At 58.4% G+C, this 26459-nt stretch overlaps 2 protein-coding genes across 2 annotated transcripts in view; one reads left to right on the top strand and one right to left on the bottom strand.

Moving 5' to 3' along the window:
* Nucleotides 1-127: 127 nt before the first annotated feature.
* RGP1 (RGP1 partner of RAB6A GEF complex) lies at nucleotides 128-22711 on the bottom strand. The gene is made up of 8 exons (XM_090037440.1): nucleotides 22555-22711; nucleotides 16203-16339; nucleotides 15238-15321; nucleotides 3370-3519; nucleotides 3146-3292; nucleotides 1637-1764; nucleotides 1197-1374; nucleotides 128-1024 (listed from the first exon to the last, which is right to left on the bottom strand). Exons 1-8 carry the CDS (start codon nucleotides 22668-22670, stop codon nucleotides 801-803), a joined length of 1164 nt encoding a protein of 387 aa, XP_089893566.1. The 5' UTR covers nucleotides 22671-22711; the 3' UTR covers nucleotides 128-800.
* Nucleotides 22712-22996: 285 nt separating this feature from the next.
* GBA2 (glucosylceramidase beta 2) overlaps nucleotides 22997-26459 on the top strand; it is a 30768-nt gene continuing 27305 nt past the window's right edge. Inside the window, exon 1 of the mRNA XM_090037432.1 lies at nucleotides 22997-23224. Within this exon, the coding sequence (XP_089893558.1) occupies nucleotides 23049-23224 (176 nt within the window). The 5' untranslated portion in view covers nucleotides 22997-23048. The remainder of the gene's footprint in view (nucleotides 23225-26459) is intronic.

Here is a 26459-nt window from a genome sequence, read left to right as displayed (position 1 = left end):
AGGCCCGTGGGACAGCAAGGAGCCGCCTGCATGCAGGCCCAGCACAGAGCAGGGGCACAGTGAGGGCTGTTCACGGGCCCCTCAGTGCAAAGCCCAGGGCAGGATTGGGGATGCTACAGGCTGTGGGTCAGGCACTCAGCTGTTTATTGATTCACACACAAACAGACTCTTGGGAAGGGCTTGTGAGGGAAGGGGCCAGGAGCTGGGCTGGGAAAGGCCTGGCCCATGCAGTCCTGCTTGGTGTCAGCTCTGTGCGTGCAGTGCCAGGGCCTCGGATAGCTCAGAGGGACTGGACCTGCCCTCCAGCCCAGGGGAAGTGAGGTCCAGCACAGGTTTCTCTGGCCTGGCCCTGGTGGGAAACGGGAGCCCAGGTCACAGGCAGAGCGGGTAGAGCTGGAGCAGGCCAGGCCTCGCAGCTCAGAGCAGACTGCATGGGGCTGGAAAGGCAGCCAGCACACAAGCCTGGTGACAGGCAGTGGCGAAAAGAGCCCCTCTCTCTTCCTTTTCCTGCTTTGCGCCAGGGGAGAAATGTTGGGAGGGGTCGGGGCAGCTCACCGATTCGCCCAGCTCTCTCCAGCAAAGCCCCCGTGCAGGTGAAAGGAGCAGGAGATGGGTCACCAACCCAAGAGCCCACAGCTCAGGGAAGCCCAGCCAGGCATGGGCCGGCTGCTGGGGGCAACCCGTAGACGCAGCACGCAGCCTGCACGTCAGCGCTGCAGTCCCTCCCCTCCTTGCCCAGGGGCAATGAGAGTCCTGCAGGACACTGGGGAGGATGCACAGGGCCCAGGCCAAGCCTCCCGTCAGATGGTGGTGGAGTTGGTGCTGGAGAAGGGGGACACATAGGAGGCCAGGACAGGGTTAGTGGGCAGAACCTTGATGGGCAGGTCCCAGCTGAAGGTGTCCACGTCAATCTGCTCCACGCCGCTCCAGGTGACCGTCTCCAACTGGTTCTCACGCACCAGGTGAGTCTCCACTGGCTCCCGCGACGTCACAAACTCGAAGTGCAGCCTCCACTTCAGAGACACTGGGCAGAGTGGGGAGAGGGCTCAGAGGTTGTCAGCACAAGGGCACTGGGCAGCAGTACTGGGGTAGGGCAGCAGCACCCAGCTGCAAGAGCCCAGCCACAGCTCTCGGATGGCATTATGCCCACCCACCCAGTGGCTCCCTCCTGGTGGCTGGCCCTGGCAGGCACTCACCGATGTTGGTGCTGAACCCTGGTGTGGAGCCCAGCGGGATGGGCAGGCTGAAGCTGCTGCGCGACGTGTGCAGGCAGGACTCCTGGTGGCGGGCGTGGGTGCCGAAGGAGACAGGCTGCCCTCGCCGGCGCTGGAACTCCTCCTGGATGCTCTCCTCTGTCTGCAGACTCACCGAGTACTGCGGGTCACGGTGCACGCGAGGGGTCAAGGGTGATGCTGAGCTGGGTGGCCCAGCCACCAGTACGGTAAAGGGACGTGATCCCCTGTGGTGACACCCCCTCACCCCACCCCCCACCAAACCCAGAGACCCCTCCACTGAATGGGAAGCCCATGGATATCTGTGCTCCCCCTACATGCACCCATGGGCCAGCTAAGGGGCTGTCTGCATTCTTGGCCTTGGCCAGGGAGAGGGTGGGGCTCGGAGCAGGGGCTGCACTGACCTGCAGACAGGGGATGTCCCCTTCCGAGAAGTTGAACGTCCCGATGACGTCTTCCCCGATCTTATAGACGGTCTTGAAGATGCAGAACTTCCCCACCTTCCCACGGGTGTTGCTGATGTTATACAGGTCTGTGGAAAGAGGGAATGGCTCAGTAAGCTCAGGCTGCAGCCATGAGATGGTTCCTCCCTTCTTAGAGAGCCCAGGGCACTGGGGCAGCACAGTGGATCAGTGGCAGGCAGCTGTACTGAGCTGTCCATCCCTTCCCCAGGACCCGAGTTTTCATAGACCCACAGACAACGAGGGCTGGCAGGGACCTCACAGGAGTCACCCAGTCCACTCCCCTGTTCCTAGGAGCACCATCCCCAACTACATCATCCCAGCCAAGGCTTCATCTTAAAAACCTCTAAGGAGGAAATTCCCCCACCTCTCTAGGCAGCCTGTTCCAGCGCTCCACTACCCTCCTTGTGAGTTTTTGCTAATACATAACCTCAACTTCCCTTGCTGTAACTTGAGCCCATTGCTCCTTGTTCTGCCATCTGCCCCCACTGAGAACAGTCCAGCTCCATCCCCTTTGCAACCCCCCTGCAGGGAGCTGAAGGCTGCTATCAAATCCCTGCCTCAGTCTTCTCTTCTGCAGACTAAATCAGCCCATTTCCCTCTGCGTCTCCTCACCAGTCATGTCCCCCAGCCCCCACAACCACTTTTGTTGTCCTTTGCTAGACTCTCTCCAGTGTTCACATCCTTTCTGTAGTGGGGGATCCACAACTGGACACAGGACTCCAGATGTGGCCTTCCCACATCTGGGAAGAATCGCTGCCCTCGATCTGCTGCAATGCCCCTACTGACGCAGCCCAGGATGCCGGTAGCCTTCTTGGCAACAAGGGCACTTGCTGGCTCCTGTTCAGCTTCTTGTCCACTCACAGGTCCTTTTCTGCAGAACAGAGATTTTTCCCTCCCAAGTGCAGGAGTTTGCACTTCTTATTGAACCTCATGACATTTCTTTTGGCCCAATCCTCCAATTTACTGAGGTCTCTCTGAATCCTAGCCCTACCCTCCAGTCCATCTACTCCCTGCTGCTTGGGGTCATCCACAAACTTGCTGAGGGCGCGCGCTCCATCCCATCTTCCAGCTACCCACCCACCGGGACTCCTTAGTGGCTTTCTAAGGGGAGAAGACGGTGTGGGTATTGGATCTAGCAAAAAATGCGCTGCCATCTGCTGAAACACATACTGTGTGTGTTAGCTGGAGCCAGGGACCAGCTGGCTGAAGGAGGACAAGTCTGGGGCTGGTTGGCTGGAGAGAGCAGGATGCTCCCAGCTGCTCATGCCCCTGACTGGGTGGGGCAGCTCCCCCCAGCTGTTGTGAACCCTGGGGTTCCTGTACCGGTGGGTAAGCAGGACTGCCAGAGCAGCCTCTCTGCTCTGGTGGCCAGGATGGGGCAGGAGACATGAGCAGGGCCTGTGGCAGAAGAAGTGGGAGGACAGCAGGGTCAGGCAGGGAATAACCTACGCAGGCTACGCCGAGAGGTGGCTGCCATCAGCAGCTCTGTGGCCAGGTCTGCCAGCCGAGGGTCCTTCTTCATCCCCTCCTCCTCCTCCAAGAAGGGGTTCGAGGGGGCGACAGCTTCATCCTGGGGGAACTGGTAATCCTTGAGCCCTGGGGGAGGGAGGGACGGAGTCAGTGCCACGGCAGCAGATGGCTGTGGGGAGGATGCCGCCTGCAGCAGGCCCTACCGTGCAGCACCAGGACCCGGAAGGGCACACGCAGCAGCTTGATGGGGGAGTTGACGCGCTGGCAGCCGACCGTCAGCTTGTATGCATACTTCACTGACTGCCCCCGGAAGGAAGGCGGCCCATCCACTGGCAGCACCTCGCAGTAGGAGTCTGCAATGAGAGGGGTGGGCTCACCTCAGCTGGGCCAGCGAGGCTGCAGCTGGGCTGAGCAGCGGGTCCCTGGAGCAGAGAATCCCAAGGGGGGAGCAGCGTTAATGACTGGCTGGGGGCAGGGCTGCTTTTCCCTGGTGCACACCACAAAGTGGCTCTTGTCAAAGGCCAAGGATCCAACCCAGCCCGCTGTCAGCACCGTAGTACTCCTGGTCCACCCAGAGATAGATCACACAGAAGCGCTGCCCTTCCCCTCCCCAAGGGCCCCTCCCAGGCTTCCCCAATGATCTTCCTCCTTAGGGAATTAGCAGGAGTCATAGCGGAGCCGCTGGCACTCATGGCGCTCAGGACAGGTCTTGGAGAACTGGAAAAGGGCCAATGTGGTCCCTATTTCCAACAAGGGGCAGAAGGAGGAACGGAGCATGGCAGGCCAGTAGGGGGCGCACCTGCGCTGAGCCCCCCCCCACCAACTCCCCTGCACCTGACCACTTCCCTGGCTCTGAGTGCCTGCCTGGGGCGCCTCGTGTCCGGCCGACCCCCTTCCCGGAGCATACTCGCTAGCCTGGGGGTAACGTCGCCCCCACCACCCCGAGAAGGGACTGTCTCGGCCCTGTGTCCTCAGGGAAACACAGGCCTAATAGTCCGATGCGTACTCGACCCAGTACAGGTACTTGGGGCACTTCCCCAAGTCAGGGGCCAAGAAGGAAAGTCTCCCTTAGTCTGCAGACCTAAGGGGCCTCTTAGGCATAATTTAGACCCACCCCTCAATAAGTCTCCTACACCGGTCACAAAGGAGAACTGTATTGATTCCAGGGGTAGGGTAAAAATAGGGTACAAGATCAAGCAATATCACAGAAATCCCATCGAGCAAAACAGTCTGGCTGAGGTAGCCTTTTGATCACATCTGAGTTACTGCCAGCTAGATATCTACCCAGATCTCGAGTAGCTTACTCACAAGCATCATCCCGAGGCTGTTGGAGATCCCCTCTGGAGGCAGGCCATTCCTCGCTCATGAGTTATGGGGGAGAGAGCCAGTTTCAGATGGTCAAGCTCCTCTCTGAGTCCCCCGCAGGGCTGCTGCCCCCTCCTGGGCAGTCTTAACTTATATAGCCCCCGTGACCTCATTCACCTGGTCCAGTGGAGGCCAGCACCTGTTGGCTGTCGGCCAACCAATTTGAAATACATCACTAGTTGCCCGGCAGACTCCAGCCCCCCAGGTAGATGCCCCCCACCCAGGTAGCTGATACCAGTCCCGTAGGCAGAGGGAGCAGGTTTCCCCTCCCTCAGGACTGGAGCCAGCTCAGGTTACCTAAACAGAGAGAGTAAAGGTGTGTTTCCTCTGCTGGGCCCATCCTAATCACATTGTCACAGGACAGAGATTTTGGGGAGAAACAAAGGTGGCTTCCTGCCACACTGGGTAACTATAGGCTGGTTAGCCTCACCTCTATCCTCGGCAAGACCTTTGAGAAAATTGTTAAGGATCACATTTGTGGGGGACCAGTGCGTAAAATCATGCTAAGGGGCAACCAGCATGGGTTCATGGCAGGCAGATCCTGACTGACTAACCTGGTTTCTTTTTACGACTGGGTCACAAAATGCTTGGATGAAGGAACAGAGGTAGATTTTATTTATTTAGACTTTTAAAAGGCCTTTGACACAGTGTCGCACCCAATCTTTACAAATAACCTAAACAGTTGCATCGTAGATTATTACATAGTGCGATGGGTGGAAAATTGGCTTATGGGATGCAACCAGAGTCGTGGTGGCCGGGTTGGTTTCTACTTGGAGAAATGTGGGCAGCAGACTCCCCCAAGGCTCTGTGTTGGGACCAGTACTGTTCAATATCTTCATCAGTGACTTGGACAAGGGAGTAGAAAACACCCTGTCCAAGTATGCAGATGACACCAAACTATGAGGGAAGGTACACAAACTAGAGGGCAGGGAGCAAATCCAGACAGATTTGGACAGGCTGGGGAAATGGGCTGAACAAAATAGGATGCAGTTTAACAAGGACAAGTGTCGTGTGTTGCACCTGGGGAGGAAGGATCACCAACACACCTATAGCCTGGAAGGCACCATTCTGAGTAGCACGACACGGAAAGGGATCTCGGAGTCGTAGTCGACTCCAAAGTGAACATGAGTCACCAATGTGATGAAGTAAGTAAAGCTAACCACCCCCTTTCTTGCATAAGTAGGTGCATCACAAACAGGTCTAGGGAGGTGATGTTTCCCCTCTATGTGACACTGGTCAGGCCACAGCTGGAGTACTGCATCCAGTTTGGGGCGCCGCACTTCAGGAGGGATGTAGATAACCTGGAGAAGGTTCAGAGGAGGGCCTCCCGTCTGGTTAAAGGTCTACAGAAAAAACCCTACAAGGACCAATTGAGGGTCCTGAATCTCTTTAGCCCCCACAAGAGCAGGCTGAGAGGTGATCTAGTGGCTGCCTACAAACTCATCAGGCAGGGACAGCAGGAAATAGGGAATACAATATTTACCAGGGCGCCCATCAGGGAAACTAAAAATAATGGCCACAAACTGAAGGAGAGCAAATTTAGACTGGACATCAGGAAAAAAATTCTTTACAGTGAGGGTTGCCCAGACATGGAATACACTTCCAAGGGAGGTGGCGCTGTCCCCTTCCTTGGAGATGTTTAAGAGGAGACTGGACAAACACCTGGCTGGGTTCATCTGAACCCAGCACTCTTTCCTGGCCAGGGCAGGTGGTCAGACTCGATTTCATAGATTTCATAGACATTAGGGCCGGAAGGGACCTCGGGAGACCAAGTCCAGCCCCCTGCCCAAAGGGCAGGAAGTCAGCTGGGGTCATAGGCTCCCAGCAAGATAAGCATCCAATTTGCTCTTGAAGGTGTTCAATGTAGGTGCTTGAACCACCTCCGCTGGCAGACTGTTCCAGACCTTGGGGGCTCGCACAGTAAAGAAATTCTTCCTTATGTCCAGCCTGAAACGGTCTTGCAGGAGTTTGTGACCGTTCGACCTCGTCATCCCTTGGGGTGCTCTGGTGAACAGACGTTCCCCCAGATCCTGGTGGTCACCCCTGATAAACTTATAGGTGGCCATCAGATCAACCCTGAGCCTGCGCTTTTCCAGGCTAAAGAGTCCCATGGCTCTCAGCCTGTCATCGTAAGATCTGTTTTCCTGACCGCTGATCATGCGTGTGGCTCTCCTCTGGACTCTCTCAAGCTTCTCCACATCCTTTTTGAATTGTGGAGCCCAAAACTGGACGCAGTACTCCAGCTGCGGCCTCCCCAAGGCCGAGTACAAGGGGAGAATGACGTCCCGGGATTTGCTCGAGAAGCATCTATGGATGCACGCCAGCGTTTTGGTCGCTTTACTGGCCGCAGCATCGCATTGCAGGCTCATGTTCATCTTGTGGTCAATGATGACCCCCAAGTCTCTTTCTTCTGTAGTGCTATCCAACGTAGCACTGCCGAGCCTATAAGGATGCTGCAGGTTTTTCCTCCTTAATAAACTTTTCTAAGATCTTCCCCAGGATAGAAGTCAGGCTAATGGGCCTGTAGTTAGCCGGATCCACTCTCCTCCCTTCCTTGAAGATCGGCACCACATTGGCCTTCTTCCAGTCTTCGGGCACTACACCAGAGCGCCAGGAGCTCTCGAAGACCCGTGCCAGGGGCTGGGCTATGACGCTCGCCAGCTCCTTGAGTACCCTGGGGTGCAGGTTGTCAGGGCCGGCTGACTTGAAGGTATCCAGCTTCTCAAGGTGTTCCTTCACGAGGCCAGCATTTATGGAGGGTAGGGGATCCCCCTCACCCAGATTTCCCTGTCCCATAGCAGGCATGGGCATCCCATGTGACTGATGAAAGACTGACGCAAAGTACCTATTTAATAGGTTGGCTTTTTCCTGGGCGTCAGTTGTCAGTTGCCCCATCTGGTTTAGCAGGGGTCCAACATTGCCCTTGCTTTTCCTCCGGCTCCCCACATATCTGAAAAAGGACTTTTTGTTGTCCTTGATGCTTGAAGCTAGTTGGAGTTCAGTTGCAGCCTTGGCTTTCCTGGTTTGCTCCCTGCAGGACCGGACCAGTGCGGAGTAATCCTCCTTGGAGGTGAATGCCGTCCTCCATCCTTTGTAGGCTTTCCTTTTTAGCCACAGTAGGTCTGCTAGGTCTCTGGAGAGCCAGGGGGGCTGCTGTGCCTTCTTGCTGCCTTTCCTCCGTGTTGGAATAGATTTAGCTCGTGCACTGAGGATCGCTTCCTTGAGAAGCAACCACTCTTCTTGAACTCCCATCTCCCTGGGGTCACGGTCCCTGAGGGCCTGACCGACTAGCCTCTTGAGCTTGTCAAAGTCGGCTTTTCTGAAGTCAAGGACTTCTGTGTTGCTGACTGACTTGCCAGCTTTACGGCGGATGGTGAAGGTGATCAGCTCGTGGTCGCTGTCACCCAACTTCCCATCGATCACTAGGTCGCCGATTAGGTCGTCCCCTGTAGCCAGTACCAGGTTGAGCAGCGCTTTGCCTCTCGTTGGCCCACAGACTTCTTGAGTCAGGTAGAGGTCATCCACGCACGAGAGAAAGCTTTGCGCCCGCTCAGATTTTGCTGAGTGATCTTCCCACGAGATGTCCGGGTAATTGAAGTCACCCATGACCACCAAGGTCCTGGAGCAAGCGGCCTCAGTCAGTTCCCGGGCGAACTCCTGGTCAAGCTCGGGACTTTGAGTGGGAGGTCTGTAGTAGACTCCCACCGTTGTGTCCCCTGTGCCGAATTCCCCACGAATTTTTACCCAGAGGGTCTCTAGCTGTCCATGCCGGTTGCCAACATCAGCTTGCAGGGACATGTAGCTTTCCTTCACATAGAGACCTACACCCCCGCCCCTTTTGTCAACATGATCCCTCCTGTACAGGGTATAGCCCTCTATCCCCGTGGTCCAGTCATGGGTGGAGTCCCACCAGGTCTCCGTTATCCCAATGACATCGTATTTCTTTGCACTGAGCAGGAGGACAAGCTCGTCCTGCTTGTTGCCCAGGCTCCTGGCATTAGTGTACACGCAGGCAAGTGTGCCCTTGGGGGCTCTTGCCTTGCCCACAGATTGTGCCAGGGCTGAGGCAGGGGTGGGCTCCCTTAAGTGCCTTGGTCTGCTGGCTTTGCAAGGGCCGTTCAGCGGGCCAGCAGTGGCGGTAGTCCCCCCATCCCCCAGCGGGCTTAGTTTAAAGCCCGGTGGAGCAGGTCAGCCAGCCTGGCTGAGAAGAGCCTCCTCCCCAGGGGAGAGAGGTGGAGGCCATCTCTTCCCAGCAGCTCGCTGCCTCTGTCTCCAAAGAGCGGGCTGTGGTCATGGAGGCCAAAGCCTTCCCGATGACACCAGCGCCGCAGTCTTTGGTTCACCGCGTGGATCCTCCTCTCCCTCCTCAGCCCATGGCCCGAGACTGGGAGGATGGACGAAAACACCACCTGAGCTCCCAGACCCCTAAGCCCCGCTCCCAACTCCGTGTAGCGCCTCATGACCTGGCTGGGGGGGCTCCGAGCCGTGTCGTTGGTGCCCAGGTGAATAAGGAGCATGGCGTAGTGGTCTGTGGGCCGGAGGAGCTGCGGGATCCTCTCTGCAATGGCTCGGATGCGGGCCCCCGGGAAGCAGCAGACTTCCCGGGCTAAGGGGTCGGGGCGGCAGATTGCCCCCTCAGTGCCCGCAGGATGGAGTCTCCCACAACAAACACCTTACGCTTTGACTTGGGGAGAATGGGGCCAGTAGCTGCGGTCGAGCCTGGGATGCCTGCGGGAGCCGGCAACTGCGTGGGCTCTGCCGGGGCTGCAAGAGGTGCGAACCTGTTGCTAAGCTCCGGCGAGGGCGGGGGGCCTTGGTGCGGCGGGCCTTGGGGCCCTTGACCACCTCGGTCCATGCCCCTGACTGGGCAGAGCGGGAGGTCCCAGAGTCCTCCTTAGCCATGGAGGGAGACGGAGCTCTCCCCTGCGGCTCCCGGGGGAGACGGGCCTGGCAGGAGGAGTCTGTCTCCTGCTCGCAGTCCCTGATGGCACCCAGTCTCTGGACTGTGGCCTGGAGCTCCTCCAGCTGGCGCGCCAAAGACCCCAGTAGGGAGCAGACCCCGCACGGGGAGGTGGCCGTGCTCCCGGGCCCCAGAGCCTGAGAAAGGGACAGGCAGCCCCCGCAGCCAAGAGCCAGGGGCTCCGTCTGCGTGGAGCCCGGGACCGTGGGCTCCGTCTGGGCGGCCGTCTCTGAGGTGCCTGATGGGGGGGCCACAGACCCCGAGGGGACCCTCGGGGTGCGGCGCGTGCCCATCCGTGTCATGCCTCTGGTAGGCTGGCTATGGCTGGGGCTGGCTATGGCTGGGGGGGGTCGCAGGCAGGGTCTCGTGCCCTCCCGCGCCCTCCCCTGCGCGAACTCTGCGCTAACTTGGGCGCCTGTTTGCGCAGCCTGGTCGCGCGGCTCCGGTCGCGGGGCTCCCTGGGGGGCTGGGCCAAGTAGGGGCCTGGGCGGGGGCACCAGGCAGCGGCCTCCTCCCAGCAAGCGAGGAGTTAACCCCTTCCCACCACGAGCCCGCTTACCTCCGGCTGTGCTGGGGGTCGGCAGGGGGCTCGGCGGCTGCTGAGGGGGTGTCTGGGGGGCTTCGGGGGAGCGGCGGCGCAGCGGACTTCGATGATCTAAATAGGTCACTTCCAACCCTAAAAATCTATGAAACCTATGAAATTGCAGAGATACGAGCATCCCAGGGAGGGCAGAAGCTGGGATGTACAGATATTAATAACGACACTTCTCAGAGCAACTTGGGTATCGTGGACCCGTTACCAGCAGTCTCCAAGGACACCTACAGGCGTGCCCGCAGCTTGTACAGCAGGGGCCGGCAACACCTACAGTCACAGGCAAGGAGGGCTGCCACTGCTCCCCTGTGCCACCTAAGGCTGGAAGGACCTTGACAGGCCGGACCTAAGCTCTCCGTGGGGTGGACCTGACCCAGGAGCGGTTGGTTGTGGACCCCTGGTTTTATGCATGTACGAGTCCAGGTGCTGTGGCTTTAAGCCCAGTTTATGGAAATGGGAGTCTCCTCCCTTGCTTGCTCTGAGGGTCTTATGGTAAGCAAAACTCAGGGGCATCTGAACACCAAGCCTCTGGGCTTGGGCCTGCAAGTAGGATGGCCACCAAAGGTTTTGGAAACATCTGAAGCCCCAGTTGTGGGTGGAGGATGTTTGCCAGTAGTAGGGCCACTTATAGTTCTACACTCTTGGATTTGCAATTAGTTTTGGCTAATTTGGCCTTGGATACAAATTATTAAAAAAAAAAAAAAAATGCATGAGTCCATACACAAAAGCAATCTTAACTGAATGTTAAGCACTCAAGTCAGGACAGTCCAGAACGATCAGCACTGTCCGAGCTACAGAAAAATCCTCCACAACCCAGCACATGAGCCTGGGCCGGACCTGTCCAGAGCCTGTCCTGACCACTGCCATAACCAGAGGGGTCAGAGGAATGCGAGAAACCTGTAAGAGGCAGCAGGGAATCATGCCCTGTGCAGATCTCATCCTGGGGACCAGAGTGTGATCTGAGCCCTGCAGCAGGTTTCATGTTCTTTCCATCAGCCACAACAGACACCCTGAGCTAACAGGGGAACTGGCACCAGCTGGGGTGTTATCCATCACGTGGCCGCCCAGCACTGGGGGTGAGAGCACTCCCAGTGAGTTACGGTGCTGAGGTCTCTCCTGGCTCCTATAAAGGTACAGGCCTCTCCAACTCTCTCCACCCTGCCTGCCTTTGCCTCATCTGGACATACACAGCCCAGTAGCATCTGAAGGATGCTGAAAACATGGGAAGGAAGCAGAGAAGTAATTCCAGGGTTGGAAAAAGCAATCGACAGAGCAAGAGTGAGCGCTCCACCTGCTTGGCTTTATGAAAAGACAATGAGAGGGCACTTGGCATGTACAGTGCACAAGCTTTTCCCTGGGGAGAATATCTTGGAGGCTAAAAGGGCTCCTGACTCCAGCAGGACAGGAGTCAGAGGAAGGAAGACGAAGCCACACAAGCCTGTACAAGTAAGGCCCGAGCGCTTAGCAGCAAATGGTGCTGCCCATCAGAACAAGCGGCTGATGGAAGCAGCAGTTCAAGGCTGCCTGGCTTGGGGTGACAAAGGAAACCAGTAGGTAGTAAGTTCAAAACAAACACCAGGAAGTTGTTTTTCTGGCTCTTAGTCAGAACTTCCTGGACCTTCAATGTTGCAGGCTGCAAGGGAAAACAGGGGAAAACCCTGCTCAGACCCGGTCACTCTCCCTTCCAGCCTCTGCTCTGTCACCCATCGTGTGACACCAGGCGAGACGGAACTATGGTCTGACCAAGTGAAAGGCAGCTCTTATGTTCTTATGGCTCCATCTCAGCCCTTCCTGAATTCCAAGTTTAGTAAACCTCAAACAGCTGGAAAACAGGAAATGAAGGCTTAAGAAGCTCGCCCACGCACCCTTAACCCTGCCCTCCGGAGCCGGCAGTGACACTGAGTGACCTGCACGCACTCCAGCTCCAGCCAGATACCTGAGAGCTACGGGGGGTGGCCAAGCTCTTCTGGGGAAAGTATGGCCTTCTCCTGGACCTTGCCTGGGAGATGACCAGGGAGAGGCACAGTGCAGCCAGGGAGCTGGGCCACATGTGGGCTCTCACAGTAGGGTACAGCGGGGTCTTTGCTATGCAACCGGTCAGCAGGGAGGTGAGGGGAGAGCTTCAGCTGTGAGGTGAGCAGGGGTGAGTGTGCTCGGGGAGAAGGGTCTGTAAAGGGCACCAGCCCTGGAGATGCCCCAGTGCAGCGGGTTGTGTGACTGCAGGGCAGGTGCTGATAGCTCCATGCAGGACATGGAAGGCGTTACAAGGGCGCAGGGTATCGTCCAGACAAATTCACTCCACCTTAGCCACAGATTCAGCCACTTCTCTACATAAACCCATAGCAGAGATGTAAAATCTCTGCCCTCCAGAGCTGGCAGGGGAGGAAGGAAGACCCAGGAAACTACAGGCCTGTTAGTCTTACCTCGGTCTTAGGGAAGCTCTTTGAGAAGATTATCCAGGAGCACATCTGCGAGGGGCCAGCAGGGGAAACTATGTTTAGGGGCAACCAACATGGGTTCATCAATGGCAGGTCCTGTCAGACCAACCTGGTGGTCTTCTACGACCAGGTCACCAAATTGTTAGATGCAGGTGTCACGGTGGATGTAGTTTTTTTGGACTTTAGGAAAGCCTTCGACACTGTCTCTCACCCCATTCTCATTAAAAAATTAGGCGACTGTGGTGTCGACACCTACACAGTTAAATGGGTCACCAATTGGCTGGAGGGCTGCACCCAGTGATGGTGGATGGGTCATTTTTGACCTAGAGGGATGTGGGCAGTGGGGTCTCCCAGGGCTCAGTCCTTGGGCCCGCACTGTTCAACATATTCATCAGTGACTTGGACGAGGGGGTGAAAAGCACCCTGTTCAAATTTGCGGATGACACTAAGGTGCGGGGAGAGTGGGCATGCTAGAGCGGAGGGACAGGCTACAACTACATCTGGACAGGTTACAGGGGTGGGTGGATGAGAAACGGATGGGATTCAACACCGACAAGTGCAAGGTCCTGCACCTGGGGAGGAAGAACCAGCACCATACCTACAGGCTGGGGAGCTCCCCTCTTGTCAGTGCAGAGGCAGAAAAGGATCTCGGAGTCATTATTGACTCCAAGCTGAACATGGGCCGGCAGTGTGGGGATGCAGTCAGGAAGGCCAACCGCACCTTGTCGTGCATCCACAGATGCATCTGGAGCAGGTCCAGGGAGGTGATCCTCTCCCTCGATGCGGCACTGGTCAGGCCGTAGCTGGAGTACTGCGTCCAGTTCTGGGCGCCGCACTTCAGGAGGGATGTGGACAGCATGGAGAGGGTCCAGAGGAGGCCACTCGCATGGCTGGGGGTCAGGAGGGCAGGCCCTACGAGGAGAGGCTACAGGACCCGAACCTGTTCAGCCTCCACAGGAGAAGGCTGAAGAGGGATCTGGTGGCCATCTATAAATTTGCCAAGGGAGACCAGCAGGCAATGGGAGCGTCCCTGTTCCCCCAAGCACTACTGGGAGTAATTACAAATAACAGTCACAAGTTGACTGAGAGTAGGTTTAGACTAGACATCAGGAAGCACTACTTCACCGTCAGGGCGGCTAGGATCTGGAACCAACTTCCAAGGGAAGTAAGTGGTGCTCGCCCCTACCCTGGGGGTGCTTCAGAAGGAGACTAGATAATTATCCTTTCCTGCCCATGGCAGGGTTCAGACTTGATGATCTGCTCAGGTCCCTTCTGACACTACCAACTACAAAACAATGAAACAAACAATCACAGAATCACAGACAAGGAGGACTGGAAGAGACCTCAAGAGGTCACATCTAGTTCAATCCCCTGCTCCAAGCCAGACCAGCCCCACCTAAATCATCCTAGCCAAGGCTTTGTCAATCTGGGTCTTCAAAACCTCCAAGGATGGAGATTCCCCACCTCTCTGGGGAGCCTGTTCCAGTGCTTCACCACCCTCCTCATGTGAGCTTTTTCTCATAACTAACCTCAACTTCTCTTGCTGCAGCCTGAGCCCATTACTCCTAGTCCTGTCATCTGCCCCCATGGAGACCAGTCCAGCTCCATCCTCTTTGCAACCCTCCCGTAGGGAGTTGAAGGCTGCTGTCAAATCCCCCCTCAGTCTCCTCTTCTGCAGGCTAAATCAGCCCAGTTCCCTCAGCCTCTCCTCACCAGTCATGTGCCCCAGCCCCCAACCATTTTCACCGTCTTCCACTGGACTGTCCAACTTGTCCCCATTTCTTCTGTAGCCTCATCTTGGCTGCTCCCTGGGCCATGGCAGAACAGGCCCCAAGGGCCCACTGTCCAGGGCTTGGCCCAGCTCCGTCTGGGAAGCCATAAGCAGTGTGGCTCTGTGGGAAGAGCAGCTTCATGCTAGCTCCCAGGAGACACTGTCCAACCCTCCCCATGACAGCTCTTCTCGGCAGTGAAAACCCGAGCCAATAACTCAACACTTGGGCAACCGCCTCGACCTCCCGAGAGAACCTTTGCCCAGGGAGGCCTGCGACACCTTGGTGGCCCTGTCGGCATACAACCAGCCACTTCTAGCACAAACACAGGACTGTGGCCTCATGGAGCACTAGGATAGCAGCGATTCTGCCCTGAACTCCGGGCAGATCCAGACAACAGCAGACTTGTCGCAGGGAGGTGCTGGGGACTAGAGGCTGGCCGCACCTGAACAAACGAGCTCCACCAGCAGAGTGGAAAAAGCGGGGCATGGAAAATCCCTGCAGGGTACGAAGGGGCCAAGGCACCAGCGCAGAGCCTGCAAAGGATGAACAAAGCTGGGGCAGAAGTGGGGATTGGAAGGGCTTGCCCTCACTGCACAGGGACCCCGCTTACCTGTGGAACAGGGGACAGCTACGGGAACTAACCTACAGCAGAGGCAGACTCCACGGTTCGGAGCAAAGGGGGTCCTGGACCTCAGAAGGCCTGGGCCCCTGCCCACGAACACTACACTGCAGTGAGAAACAGGCAGGAAACCGCATGTCGGTGCGCCAGCCTGCCTGTCTGCCCCTGCACAGTTCAGCTCTGGCACTGAGCAAGGAATGACCCAGTCAAGAGCTGGTCTAGAGTCCAAGCAAAGACTGTGCACGTCTCATGGCTGCCCAGACGCCGGCTGCAGTCCCCTTCCCCTGCCCCCACCTCCTCCCATGAGAGCGAACATGGAGCTTACAGGACTTTGATTCTCCCGGATCCAGCCGCAGGTCACAGAAGAGGATCTTGGGGGGCGTGGACAGGATGCACTGGCCTCTCTCTCCTGCAAGGGAAGGACAGGATAACAGCTGCACAGCAGCAGAGCAGCTCCCTGGGGAAGGTGCCAGGACCACACCATGCCCCAGCCAGCTGTGTTGAGCTCTCACCAATGGCCTGGGGAATGGGATTTCATCTCCACTTCTTGACAGGGGGTAGAACGGGCAAAAGCAGCAGGATTGATGGCCCTCATACTTTAACGCCAGCGCCCCTGCCTGTGTTATTCACAGAATCATAGAAAAGTCCGGCCGGCAGGGCCCTCCAGAGGTCGCAGCCAGTCCAACCTTGTTCGAGGCAGGATCCAACCCGTTCATAACATCCCAGACATGTCCTTGTCTAACTTATTCCTAAAACTACACAATACACAACTATGAGGCTCAAAGACCTCAAGAGCACCCAAATCTGCCCCAGGTAAGGGAGGGACATGGAGGCTGGCAGTGTCCTGCCAATGCAAGGGGTGCTTAAATGCACTCAAGAGTCCAAGGAAGAGGCTTTGTTCCCTGCTGCAGAGGAAGGCCAACCACCCCCCCCCACCAGTCTGTATCAATCTGACCAGGGGGAAAATCCCTTCCTGACCCCCAGTGGAGTACTCAGGCTGACCCTGAACCGGGGGGCAAGACCCTCTGACCTGGAACCTCGTGCTCTAGGCCCAGCGGGGCTGCCTCCCCTTGTCTCATCACCTACTTCCAAAGACTCCTGCAGAAACGCCGGCCCAGGGAATCCTACCAGGTGGGAAGGAGGTTTCTTCATCTACTGCCTCGTAGACCTGTTGAGTGCACCAGGACCAGCCTGGCTGGCTCTCTCCATTGCAAATCACCTTCTCCCCATTTGATCTCCCCCCAACAATCGGTACCCTTTCCTCCCCCCATCGCAGAGGCCTGCGCTCACCTCTGTTGGGGACGAAGACGGTCTCATTCTCGGCCTGCACATCATGCTTGCTGTCGTCCGAGGGAGGCAGCGCCACCCGGTTCTCGCTGGCATGGAACTGGCAGTGAATCTGGGCACTGGCCCATGCAAGCATCTCACTGGGGAGAGAGGAGAGAAGGGCAGTGAGCCACTGACAGCCAGATGGGTCCAGAGGGCAGATGGACCTTGAAAGTCCACACAGCCACAGCCCTTCCAGCTGTGCCTCTCTGCTGAGGGCTCTGGCCCCTGGCTGGGGAAGTGCTTTTTGGTCCCAGTCCTGATGGCTCAGGTGTCTCCCCACGCGATTATGTCCCAAGTCCAGCCAGGAGAGGCTTGGGCTGCAGCCCCATAGTGGAGAGGCTCCCTGATGTGGGGGTCTCAGCCCCTTCCCTGCTCCACACCAGGCTGCAACAGGCAACCATCAGGTCTTGGCAAGCCTGGTGACCCGGTCAGAAGGCTGAGAAGGATGCTGGCCATGGCAGCCCCCACCCTCCCCCTGCATTTCAGGACAAGGAGTGGAGTGGGGCCGCTCTGGTCACACCGCTCTCGGCATTAGGACCGGGGACTTCCCCAGAGGCCCCCACTAAAGCACCACATGGTCACCTCTGACCTTGTGTCAGCAATGGGGAGGCTCCACCCTGCAAGAGCCCAGGCAGCGGGGAGAACAGCAGGGACAAAGGACTAGACACAGGGGGCAGGTGGAGACTGACCCTCATTTCTCTTTCCACCATGATCACGTGGCACAGGTCTGATTACAGGAGACAGCACTGAGTCGGTGGGCAGAAGCAGAAGCTGCAGGATGCAGGGAAGGTCTCGGAGCCACCCTTTCATTCAGCGTATGTGGAGCACAGTATTAACCAGTGACACCTCCAACCCTGGCTCCAGGCAAGCACTCATGCCCTCATGGACGTCAGGACCAGAAACCCATTGGTAGCGATGGGTGCATGGCTCCTTCCCCAAACGGCTGCCTCCTGCCCTGGCCTGAGCATTGTGGAGGGGGTGGTTTGCAAGAGCAGGGCTGGAATACTCCTGCCTTTGGCGACACACCTTCCCTCCCTCGCCACCCCGAGGGGTCCTGGGACCAGTGCTGGCGTGCTACACCTGCTACCACGGTGCACTGCTGCAGGCTCTCTCTGCACAGCCCAGAGGAGCAGGAGGGATCGTTGTATGGCAAACAGGCTTGGCTTTTCTTGCCACTGCACCTCTTCCAGGCCAGCTGCCTCAGCCACCGCACCACTGCTCTCTGGTTCCAGAAGCTGCGTGGAAAACGCCCTCAGATTTTCTCTCTCTGCCCAAAGAGCCCAAACCGGTGACACAAGCGGGTATAACAAGTGGTGCTGGAACAGCACTGCTAAGCAAGGTTCCCTTGAAGCTACCAGGCATGTTCCTCCTTACTTATGGTCTTTTCCCTTTGCTGCGATGTTCCTGCCACCCCAGCAGCCTGTAAAAGCTTGCCATGGTGTACCCAAAACAAGGCACTGCAAACCTGGGAGCTGCTCCTCGTTAATTAGCAGGACCCTGCGGGGAGCATTTAGTGTGCTGGGAGCTGGGCAGCGACACAGCAAAGAGCCTTGCAGCCTGCCAACGAGAGGCTCTTGCCTGCTCAGTTCAGCCCCAATCTCAGACCAAGGCACTGAGGCCCCTGCGTCGCTCTGGTGTTTGCCTAGCACGGCAGTCGGCCACCTCTCTCGGCTGTGGGTTGGAGTGACTCCGCTCAGCTCAGAGGTAGGCAGGTGCTAGGACCCGGCTGTCGCTGTCTTTTTTCCTGTGGCAGCATGAGGGGTGCTCCTGCCACCACTGCCAGAGGCCACCCCCTGCCCCCCAAGCCACCGGACTCCCACATCGTGGGTCATATCAAACAGCTCCACGGTCTGTAGGCTGCTGACTGCTGCTTCAGCTTCTCATTCCCTACAGATTTCCCCGTGTGAATCCTGCCCCTTCAGCACTCTGTCCTTGGCAGCCTTCACGGCAGGCAGGGCTGGGCGCCTCAGGAGGTGCGAGAGCAACGTCTGAAGCGCAGAGAGCGTGCTGCAGATTGCACTCGGCACTGAACTGAGGAACAGCTAGGTCGGCAGGGTCCTCGGGCGGTCTCGGCTAATCCAACCCTGCTCAAGGCAGGCCTCTGTTATGTAAGGCACCTGCTCAAGGCAGGAGTAACCCTGTCTGAACCACCCCAGATAAGTGTCTGTCTAACCCCGTGGCTTTCACACTTTTTAGACTGAGGGCACCCCTTGGAAGAGGCCAGCTCTTTGTTTTGACTTATGTTTGGACCACAGAAAAATAAAAGAACAATTCTTCTGCTGCAGAGGACGCAGAACAAGTCTGAATGCTTCAGACTCCTATCTGCGACCTCTGCGCTCATCCTGTGACTCATGCTTGCTCACCTCACAGGGCTATCATCGCGAGGCACCGCGCAGCACCCCTGAAAGGATCTCAAGGCACTGCAGGTTGCCAGGGCACCTGGCTGAGAATCACTGGTCTGACCTATGAAAAGTGCACGAATGCCCCCTCTGCACAACTCTCAGACACAAGGCCCCAAGCCACCACGAACAGCCTAACTTGCCCCAGGTGAGGCAGGGGGCACTGGCAGTGCCTGGGTGCTGCACGGACAAGAAGCTCGAGGTGGCCAAGGAACAGCATCCTCTGCTCAGGACCCCGCTGTAGGCTACCTCAGCACAAACCCTTTCACATGCTTGAAGGTGCCAAGGCCTCCTCTGACTTCCAGTGGCACGTTGCACAGTGGTGCCATCTCTACGACTGGCTTCCCTGCCTCTAGCTTTGCCAAGGGCTGTCCACAAATACGCTAAACAGAAAGCACCACAACTGATGCCATCCTTTGTTTTCCAAACTGAGCACAGTCCCCACACCTTGTGCTTTAGCTACTGCTTTGGAAACAAATCTCTGGGAGAAACATCCTGCAAAAGGCCAGGCAGAAAAACATACGTCTGGATTCACGGACACCTGCCAGGCTCCTGGACAATCTCAGATGGTTTTGGGACAGATGCTCCTCCGGCATCTTCTTTTTCAGTGACCAAAATCTCCATCCTCAGCACACACTGCAGCATCATGTGGCACCACTTTCTAGCAGGATCCTGAGCTTAACTGAAAACCCTGGGGTGGCTTCCCAAGACAGGTCACCAAACCCATACACCCCCGAGAGCCCTCTTCCCTTGGGGTCTTTGTCCACTGCTTCTGCTGTCTTCAGGCCTGACTGCCCTCCCTTGTTAGGGTGTACATCTTACAGGGCTCTCACCTCGGTCAGCTCAACTCGGCCGTCATCCCTTTAGAGTCCAGGTTCTCGCCTCTGAAATATCGAGGAACACAACCCAGTCTCTTGCTGAGGAGCTCAGCATTTCCCCCCTCGAATGAGCAGCCCATCAATGGTTATTCCTGACTTAGGCAGTCTCAAAGAGCCAGGGCGCGACACTCGGCTGTGTTTCCAGTGCTGAGGAAGCCCTGAGATGAACCCATTCAACAGCCCCTTACCAGGGGGTGGGGTGGGGGGTGAAGGTGTGGTTTTCACTCTCCGTGCCACTACATCTGCAGAAATCATTGATCTGCACGGACATTGCCTGTAGTCTGGAACCTACATACAACATCCTCAGCCGCTCTGGGGGCGAGGGAGGGAGGAGTTCCTGCACATTACAGCCGCGTTTAAATCCACTGCACCTACACGAACCCGTGTGACAACCACCATGCTGTTAGCTTAGCCAGTCAGTGCTTGAGGCTCTCATCATTACCCAGCTTTACCACTTGGTCAAGATCCAGCTTTTACTTCATCTTCAGTGGGGCAGGAGCTGATATGGTGCAGGGATGAGGGGGTGCTGGATCTCTCAGCAGAGTGGCTAAACACCCCGTCAGATTCACTGAGGAAACAGTTGACAGACAAGGTTCTGTGGGTAAATGTGATAGCTTTTATTAGACCAACTAAGTAGTTGGAAAAATTGTTCTTTGCAAACTTTCGAGTACAAACACCCTTCTTCAGGCAGAGGGAGAGTCTGCTGGTATGCATGTGCTCTCCTGGGTGGAACAGAAGTCACTACACAAAATGCAGGTCTGTGAAAATGCAAGTGCATGGCAGCAAAGATCAGAAGCAATGGGAAACGGCTGCAACCTATCCCGCGGGGCAGGCACATGCCATTTGGCCAGGTATGTGGCAGGCTGCTCTACATCCCCAGCACACGTGGGTCTTCCTGTTCAGTTCCTGCAAGCTCCGCTGGGCTGGATGTGTCCTTGTCCGGGAACGCCAGCACAGCTCCTACAGAGGGTCTCCCATGGCAGCCTCAGCACCAGACTTCCACGGTGAGAGTGCTGAGCACCCTGTATCTGCTTCCTGGGAGCCTGCTACATTCAGTGCCAGGCACTATTTGGAATTAACGCTTTGTTCATATTTTTTTCTGGCATCTCAAACCAATCTGCCTCCGAGCTTGGTCTCCTGGTCACATCACCTGCCTCTGAGCTCGGTCTCCTGGCTGTACAGTTCCAAGCATATTCGGCATCAGCGCTTAGCATACGTTCCCACAAAACGCAACTCTTGCTAGCACGAGACACCTCCCTTAGCAGAGCACCTCTGCATTGTGCCTTGAGTACCTCACTCATGGCCAATGTGTTTTCTGACCTTGCTTTGTACATTTGCATCAGGTCCTCCTGCCTTGGCAGGCACTTTGATTAGAAGCCTTCAATTGCGCAGCACAGGATTTGGTTAGCCTGCAAACACTCATTCTTTATGGAATCTGCTTGACTGGGGCAACGCCCATGCTTCGACCTGGCCATCACTGTTGGTTCATCATCACACCCAGACTCCTGGAAAAACTTTCTTGTTTGTTTTAAACAAGTGGCATTCTCCAGTGAGCATATGCGGCGGAGTCTAGGACTGCTGTGGTAGCAGGTCACAGACCCTTCTCGCTTACTGCGATATGCTGTGCATCTGCAAGGTTTCGCCTTCTGTCTTTCCTGAATCTCTGCATGCTCCCAGGGGCTTGCGAAAAGGGCTGCACCTCCAGGTCTTTGCCAGATTCACTTCCCAACTGAGGGCTTCACATAGCTGTCTGCTCCACTTTTACTAGAGATTCAGTTCCCCTTGGACCCGAGTACCTAAGGTCAGAAGGCAGGGTAGAGATGCAGCTTTACAGACTAACTAAATCAAATATATAAGGCGAGCACAAGCTTCCGCAAGTTCTTGTGTTTACCTCTCCAAATGCTGCGAGAGGGCATGGGTGCAGAAAGCAGGGTGTAACAAGGAGAGAGAAATTTGAATACCAAAAAACAGGGGAGGGGAGAGGAGATGGCAGGGGAGATGCTAGGAAAGAAAAGCCAACAAGCAGAAAACCCCTGGACAAACGGAGTCACCAAAGCTAATTCAGGTAATGAGAGAAGGATCCCTAGTCCCTGTTTAAATTAGATCTAACAGTCGGCCTGGGGATGATTTCTGTTCCCCTGATTTCCATTAAAACTGGCTGGCATTTTTTTTTTTTTGCCTGTGAACAGCAATCCTGAGGCCAGCAATGGAGGGTCCAGGAAGGTTGGAGTGCGGAGGAAAGGAAAATACGCATCCCTTAGCTGAGGTCTCCAAAAGTGACCGATGTCTCGGCCCCATGGCTCGGACCTGCTGTGCCACGACAAGTGTAGCCGAGAGAGAGCTCAACATCGCTTAACGAGCTGTTTGTGCAGAGTTGGAGAAATCAGCCCCACTGTATAGGTGGGACAGTTAAACAACAGCGCAGCTCCCGTGCCTGATGTGGCAAGCCTGGCAAAACCACACGCTCCGGTTTGGAGGCCAGTTCTGCACCATTCCCCGATGTGATCCTCTGCCAGGCCCTGAGTCGGCTGCTGCCGGGCCTCGTCAGGGCACGGCTGTCCCACTGCCCTGACCCGCTCTCTGCGCTGCGAGCCGCAAATGGAGCTGACCCCGTGGCCTGCTCAGGGACAGACCGGGGCGCCAGGCAGGTTACATGGGCCCGGCGCCCCATGATCAGGCTGTGCAGCACCAGGGGAAGGGGCAGGTTACACGGAACCCAGGGAGATCGCGGCACCCCACGACTGCGCTGTGCAAGGGCAGGGTACACGGTATCCACGGGGCTCCCAGTGCCCCACGACCGCACCCTGCAAGGGCAGGGGAAGGGGCAGATTACATGGTAACGATGTGGGCTGCGGCACCCCACGACCGCGCTGTGCACCGGGGAAGGGGCCGAGGACACGGTACCGCCGCCCCAGGACCGGGCAGCACGAGGCGGGCCGGGGCGCGGGGCGGCGGCAGGGAAGGGGCAGGCGAGGCGCGGGGGGGCGGGGCCCCCCCGCGCGATGGCGACGGCGCGGGCGGGGGGGGGGGCGGTACCTGGAGGCGGAGGTGGAGGCGGCGGAGAGCGGGTTGGTGAAGGCGATGCTGCACTCCAGCACCTCCCCAGCCAGGAACACAGGCCCGCGGCTCAGCGCCGCCACCACCTCGATCATGGCGGCGGGGGGCGGGGCCGGGAGCGGCGAGGGCGGGGCGCGCGGAGCAGGGCCGGGAGCGGGGCGTGGCCGGGAGCGGCGGGGGCGGGGCGCCGCGGAGCAGGGCCCGGAGCGGGGCGTGGCCGGGAGCGGCGGGGGCGGGGCGCCGCGGAGCAGGGCCCGGAGCGGGGCGTGGCCGGGAGCGGCGGGGGCGGGGCGCCGCGGAGCAGGGCCTGGAGCGGGGCGTGGCCGGGAGCGGCGGGGGCGGGGCGCCGCGGAGCAGGGCCCGGAGCGGGGCGTGGCCGGGAGCGGCGGGGGCGGGGCGCCGCGGAGCAGGGCCCGGAGCGGGGCGTGGCCGGGAGCGGAGGGGGCGGCGCGGCGCGGCGCGGCCGGGCGCGGATGGCGGCGGCGGCGGGGCTGATGGAGCGGTTCGAGGGCGCGGCGGGCGGGCGCGCGGTGCCGCGCTGCGGGTGGCGGGTCTGCCTGGCCCACCGCTTCGCCGAGCAGCGCCAGCCCTACCGCGCCCGCGACATCTCCGCCGCCGACCTGCGCGCGCACCTCGGCCTCGGACTGCGGTAAGTGCGTGCGGCCCCGGCCCGGGGGTGCTTCCGGGCCCCTGCACGCTGCCCTCCCTGCCCCTGTAGACTGCCCCCCCGCAATCTGCCCCCTGCATGCTGCCCCGCGTGGGGATCTGCCCCCCAGAGACGAGGCGGGGGCAGTGCTCCCGCCTGAACGGGCCCGGGCCCTCCATCCCGTCTGGGGCGCGAGCGGCCCGACCCTCCTGCAGGGAAGCGGGGGCGCTTTGGGCCACGTTGCGCCGCGAAGGAGACGTGGGCGCGAAGAGGGGCTTGCGGCCCGGCGTGACAGTTGCGTGTTGCAAGCACTTGGCAGCCGTTTGCCCTCCGAGCCCGCCGCCACCGTTGGGCCCCGCTTGCACAAGGGCCTGGGCTGCGCCCGCACGTGCGCGCACGCCGGTCGTGGGTGCCTGCGATGGGGCTGTCTTTCTACCCCTGTGCGTGCGGCATGGCGTGGGGCTCCTCGGCGGCGCGAGGGCAAGGGCAGCTCCACCAGGACCACGCGTCCTCCGGCCCTGCCGCCCGGCTGAGCCCCGGTTTAACCGAGTCCTGGAAGGCGGAGGCTTCCCTGCCCCTGGCTTGGTGTGGAAACCCTCTCGGAGGAGTCCGAGGCGGCTGGGAAGCGGCGAGGCCATGCAGACGCAGCCGTGTCGCTCCTGCGAGGAGGCAGAGCTGGCCCCAGGGCCAAAATGGCAGCTAGCACAAAGGAAGCGCGGCCCCGGGCAGAGTAGGGCAGGGGGTGGGAAAGCAGCCGTGCAGGCGAGTCCTAGCAGCGGTGTCGGAGCCGGGTTGCAACGAGCTCCGTGACACGGCATCGGCACAGAGCAGTGGCAGCGAGAGGGCACCCCGCAGCGCTCGCAGCCCCCGGCCTCCTGCCTGCCGGCCCTCCCACGGAGCACCCATCTTTCGCTGCTCCATCCCTGCAGCGCGGATGGAGGAGAGGAGCCAAAGTGCTTCGTCACCTGCAGCGTGGCGCTTGCTTATCTGAGCCCCTTCCCTGCTACACTTTGCCCTCCCCGCGATCGCGGTAGGTTGTCCTCCCCTGACTGCCAGTGCAGAGGACGAGGAGGAAACGCTCGCCTGGAGCTGCCAGGTGCTGCGGAGGGATGGGTGAGGTGTGGTAGTGGGGCTTGCCCTGGCTTCCTGTTTTAACAGAAGTGAAACAAACCTCTGACACACCGCGAGGGACAGCGCCAGACACCCCCGGGCTGGGGCTGGGGTCGTCCGGACGTTGGTGATACCGTACCGTCAGTGAGGTTCGCTCTCACTGCACTGCAGCAGCCCAGGGGTGAAAAGAGCCGCATGTGGTTTTTTCCTGCTGTGAGCAGGCTGGGAAAATGGATGTTAAAGGTGGAAACATGCCGTTTTTCAAGGTTTACAAAGCTGCTGTTTTGAATGCTGATGGGGACATCCAGATACCGATCGAGCTGGCCTTGTTGTTGATCGGGTCTGCCTGCCGAACACAGGGCTGGTGTCTAGGCGTTGAGAAGGCAGAGCAAGGGGGCTGCGGGCGACGCGAGGGCTGAGAGCGAGCCCGGCCCTGGACGTGGCAGCAGGGGCGTGCCGAGTCTGGGTGTGGCGTTAGCAAGACCAGCACCGGGCAGCGAGCCCAGGTCTGGTGCTCACGCTTGAGGCGGGTGCCGGCAGGTGGGAAGGGTTCGGGAGAGCCGGGCATGGCTGGAGGCCTGGGCATCTCGCCGCCCGCCCGGGAGGAGCTGGAGCAGCTGCTGAGCTTTGCAGAAGTGTGACGAGGAGACTTGGACACAGTGTAGGAGCATGTCGCCCCTCCTGCCCGGTGCATTTACAAACCTAGCCAGTGGGCCAGTCGCCTGTGATACTGCGTCAGCACAACCCAGTTTCCCCGGTGCTGGAGAGACAGCTGCAGACTTCTCAGCGCAGTGATGGGGCTTAGTTGTAGCATTAGTGAGAAATTGGGTAGGAAGGAGGTCACCTGGTCCCCCCGCCTGAGGCAGGTTCAGCCCTTTCCAAACGCCCCAGACAAATCCATTGACCAGCAACAGGACGCAGTCAGCCCTCACGCAGCAGTAGGCGTCACCTGAATCTGCCCCAGGGAAAGCAGGGGGTCCACAGCAGCCCGCATCCCACTGCTGCCGAGGTTGTTAATATGCGCTCAAGAGGTCCTGGGTAAGGGCCACTTCTCCCACTACACAGGAAGGCAAACCCCAAACAATCCCTATCAGTCCGACCACGGGTAAAAGTCCTTCCTGACCCCATATGGGATCAGTCTGACCCGGAGCGGAGGGCCAGGACCCTCTGGGTGCAAGTCCCAGCAGGAGCATTGGCACAGCCTGGTCCCCATCCCCAGCCTGGGCTGCGGTTAACACCCAGTGTCTCCCAGGAAGGCGTAGAAACACAACGGCACGACACGTAGCAGCAGGGAGAGGGGAGGAAAATTCCCTCCCACCCCATGTGGCAACCAGCAATGCCCCGAAGCCTGGGACATGCCCGTAGCAGAGCACAGGCATTGCTCTCATCCCCGCCAGTGGCTGCTCACCCTCTCCTTGACACCCCCAGCAGTGGAGAGCCCCTAGCCTCCCTGGCCTCCATCCCATGGCCTCCCTGCTCTGACAATGAAGAAGTTTTTACTGATGTCCCATACAAGCCTGCTTTGCTGCAACGTCAAGGCCTTGGTCTGGGCCGTCCTCTGCAGCAAGAGGGGAAGGGTGTTTTCCCTTTTTCTGGCAGCCCTTCCAGTATTTTGCTGACTGCTGTCATGTCCCCTCTGAAGTGCCTCTTCTGCTGGCTGAACATGCCCAGCTCCTTCAGCCTCTCCTCACGTGACTTGCTTTCCAAGTCTCTCATCATCTTTGTCACTGCCTCTGGATCCTCTCTAACTTCTCCACTTGGCTTTTGAAACGTGGAGCCCAGAACGGCGCACAGTGTCTAGATGAGGCTGAACCAGTGCCGAGCAGAGAGGCACTATTGTCTTGTACCTAATGCCTCTATTGACGCAGCACAAAACTGCACTGGCCTTTTGTGCAGCCGCATCACACTGCAGACTCCCATCGAGTCTGTGGTCTGTCAAGACTCCCAGATCCTTCTCCACAGCGCTGCCACCCAGCCACGTGTCCCCTGTTTTGTACTGGTGGTTTGGATTAGATCTCCCGAGGGCAGCACCTTGCCTTTGCCCACATTGAACTGCACACTGTCGGCTCCAGCCCAGCTTCCCAGTCTGTTGAAATCTTTCTGCATTGCGCTTGCATCCTTCAACATG

The sequence above is a fragment of the Crocodylus siamensis genome, chromosome 3 (genome assembly GCF_052110815.1).
Source record: "Crocodylus siamensis isolate JL-2025a chromosome 3, ASM5211081v1, whole genome shotgun sequence".
NCBI lineage: Eukaryota > Metazoa > Chordata > Crocodylia > Crocodylidae > Crocodylus > Crocodylus siamensis.
Note: the sequence above shows the minus strand (reverse complement) of the source record. Positions and strands in the feature narration are given on the sequence as shown.

Coding starts and splice junctions, on each gene's coding strand:
- RGP1 (XM_090037440.1), bottom strand. CDS start 22,670: ATGATCGAGGTGGTGGCGGCGCTGAGCCGCGGGCCTGTGTTCCTGGCT. Junction 3,293..3,369: donor CCGGGTCCTGGTGCTGCACG/GTAGGGCCTGCT, acceptor TCCCTCCCCCAG/GGCTCAAGGATTACCAGTTC. Junction 1,765..3,145: donor CACCTCTCGGCGTAGCCTGC/GTAGGTTATTCC, acceptor CTCTTTCCACAG/ACCTGTATAACATCAGCAAC.